Source organism: Fragaria vesca, linkage group LG4 (assembly GCF_000184155.1).
Source record: "Fragaria vesca subsp. vesca linkage group LG4, FraVesHawaii_1.0, whole genome shotgun sequence".
NCBI classification, from domain to species: domain Eukaryota; kingdom Viridiplantae; phylum Streptophyta; class Magnoliopsida; order Rosales; family Rosaceae; genus Fragaria; species Fragaria vesca.
The window spans coordinates 15289402-15292225 of record NC_020494.1 but is presented as its reverse complement, the minus strand read 5'-3'; the positions used below and the strand labels follow the sequence as shown (position 1 = coordinate 15292225).

General features: G+C 35.9%; 1 protein-coding gene across 1 annotated transcript in view; it reads left to right on the top strand.

Moving 5' to 3' along the window:
• The window catches only part of LOC101295415, a 16298-nt gene that overhangs the window by 4655 nt on the left and 8819 nt on the right, over positions 1-2824 (top strand). The window contains exons 6-9 of the mRNA XM_004298211.1: positions 1102-1231; positions 1756-1925; positions 2057-2193; positions 2272-2351. Of these exons, the coding sequence (XP_004298259.1) occupies positions 1102-1231; positions 1756-1925; positions 2057-2193; positions 2272-2351 (517 nt within the window). The remainder of the gene's footprint in view (positions 1-1101; positions 1232-1755; positions 1926-2056; positions 2194-2271; positions 2352-2824) is intronic.

Below are 2824 nucleotides of genomic sequence, written 5' to 3'. Positions count from 1 at the left end.
GAGAGAGAGAGAGAGAGGGTAAAAAAATTGAGGTAAAAAGATTAACAAGGACTATTTTAGTCATTTTGGTCGAGATTGATGTCATTTTGAAAGTTTAGGGATGAAACTGATTAAAAAAAAGATGAGGTATCGGACTGATTTTAGACCTAAAGTTCAGGGGAGTAAACTGAAATTTATTCTATTAGTTAACACACTCCACCTATGATGATATATATAATCAATTATAAAACAAATAAAAATAGCAAGTTTGTAAATAAATTTGAAATATGTGGATAGAAAAACACAGAGAGTGTGTTAATAAAAAATAAAAAGATGCCAAAATTCAGTGTTGTCAAGATGGGATTCCACACTTTTACCAACTTGATCGATCACCTATTGCGGGCGCTTAGCTAAAAAATTCTAAGAATCTCTAATGGTACGGTATTGATTCTCGATGTCAATCATGTCATTGAAGGCCTCATATGCATGTTTCAATCTCGCAAGATGTCTCAAGATAGATAAAGAAGTGTTGGTAATTGATAAGACAACTATGCTTTATTTCAAGCCATGAAAGTCGGCCGGATAAACTTTACATGGAACTTGAAGACGATTATGCGACGTCTCTCTCAATTGAGAATCGTATGTATTCTAAGAAAGTTAAATTTAAACCCTAAAGTTACAAATATAACTGCAAAAGTAAAGCCTAGACCTTTCATCCAGAAAACTTCAGTTTGTCGTCTCCAAATTCTTGTCAAACAGACAAACACTGTGCAGTGTACACAACTTTTTAGCGAGTCCCAAACGGTAATTGTATCTGATTTTGAAGATGGGCCTAGTTAATTCCCTTCTGTAACTGAGATGTGGCCCAAAGAGGTTTCTAGTGAAAAGGAACAACTATTTTGGTTGATCGTAAACCCTAAGAGAGCAACTATTAACCCTAGACCCTGGTCGTGTCTTGGTCTGTAGATCTTAGTCTGAAGAAGACAGCAAAACTTACCTGTGCTCAATTTTACTTACATGGCTAGCCATGAAAACGAAGTTGACCAAGATGGTAAGTTTAATCTTTCTCCGGCCATACGTGTGTTTCAAAAGTTCGTTAAATATAGTTATTTTGGTTCGCAGGGGTTCTGAGATCATATTCAGATTCACCACCAAGTCATTACAGTCTGAAAGTAAATTCATATTCACTTATGACTGAATATTCAGTGGATGGATATGGAACAGAGGAATTCGAAGCTGGAGGTTACGAATGGTAAATATTTCCAATTTCATCTTGTATTATTACTAAATCGATCATGTACGTATACAGAGAGTCTGTTGATGAGTTAGATTTATATGAGCCTATGAGGTATATATGTTCCGGGAGAACACTCTAAAACTTCAAATTTCAGGATCTCCACGGTGTCCTTTTTTAGTACTACCCAATTCGACGATGAATTGGTACACAATTCAATGATTGAAACCGTTCATTCTTTAGGTTCGCATCTCCCAATCGGCCAAATTCATATGATCTTGGTTGGATATCAGAACTGTGCTAACAAATGTAGTTTGCTAATAAAATTTGAATGAAAATTATGGTAGTCCAATGGCTAAACGGTTTTCCATTTGGCTGATGTTGCCACTATCTATTACTCACATGTTGAACATATAAATATACTGTCTATATGAGGTCCTGAAATTTCAAGTTTGAATCCTAGCTAGCTAGGAGTTCTCTTTTGAATCTCCCTGTATGTTCTATATTGAATGGTACATTGCAATACGTATCTTTGCTCATAGGAAACTGGTGATCTACCCAAGTGGAAACAAGAAAAGAAATGTGACCGACCACATCTCCCTCTACTTGGAATTAGCTGGAGAAGCTTCATTTCAGAGTGATTGTGAAGTATATGTTCATTTCAGATTCTTTTTACTTGATCAGAAAAAGAGCAACTACCTAGTTGTTGAAGGTATTATATATCCATCTGAACCAGTTCAACTAAAAATTGATCAATAGAGATATGTGGACTACTACTGGTTAATAAATTACTTCCTCTCATATATTGTTCTCCTTTTCTTTTTCAAATGTTTCATTACTTAGATGCTTTGGCAAAGAAAATTTGCTTTCATCCGATGATGCTTTGCTCGCCCAGCTTTGATAAGCTTATGCCTCTTAAAGAATTTACTGATGCCTCGAATGGATATCTCATTGAGGACACCTTCGTGCTTGGAGCTGAGGTTTTTGTTTGAAAAGAAAAAACAATAGGCATAAGAGAGCATTTATCTTTGATAAATGATGCCTTTATATGCAAGCAGGTTTGGAAGGTGGAGAAATTTTCAAACTTGACTGATGGACGTTATAGGTCAACACCATTCAGGGCTGGAGACCAGCTATGGTATGTATCTTTAGCCTTCTTATATTTGTCCTTCTTTTCGAAAAAAAAAAGATGAGATGTTAGATTTCATTTGAAATATATATACATATATATATAATGCTGATCAGGTGCGGACATCCGCACCAAGATTTCTATTTTTACACCACTTTTCGATCGAATTTTCTCATCTCCACCGTCTAGTATCTAGATAATATTGTGTAGATTATCTCTGCAAAATTTTAGCCAATTTGGTGATCGTTAAGGCCCGACCTCAAACTCGAAAAACAAATGGACAGACTGAATTCTGTCCGGTTGTGTTCATACCAGAAAAACTTGAGTTTGAGTGCCTTAATGATCACCAAATTGGTTGAAATTTTACAGAGATGATTTACACAATATTATCTAGATACTGGACGGTGGAGATGAGGAAATTCGATCGAAAAGTGATGCAAAAATGGAAATCCGCACCCAAACCATTGGTGCGGACGTCCGCA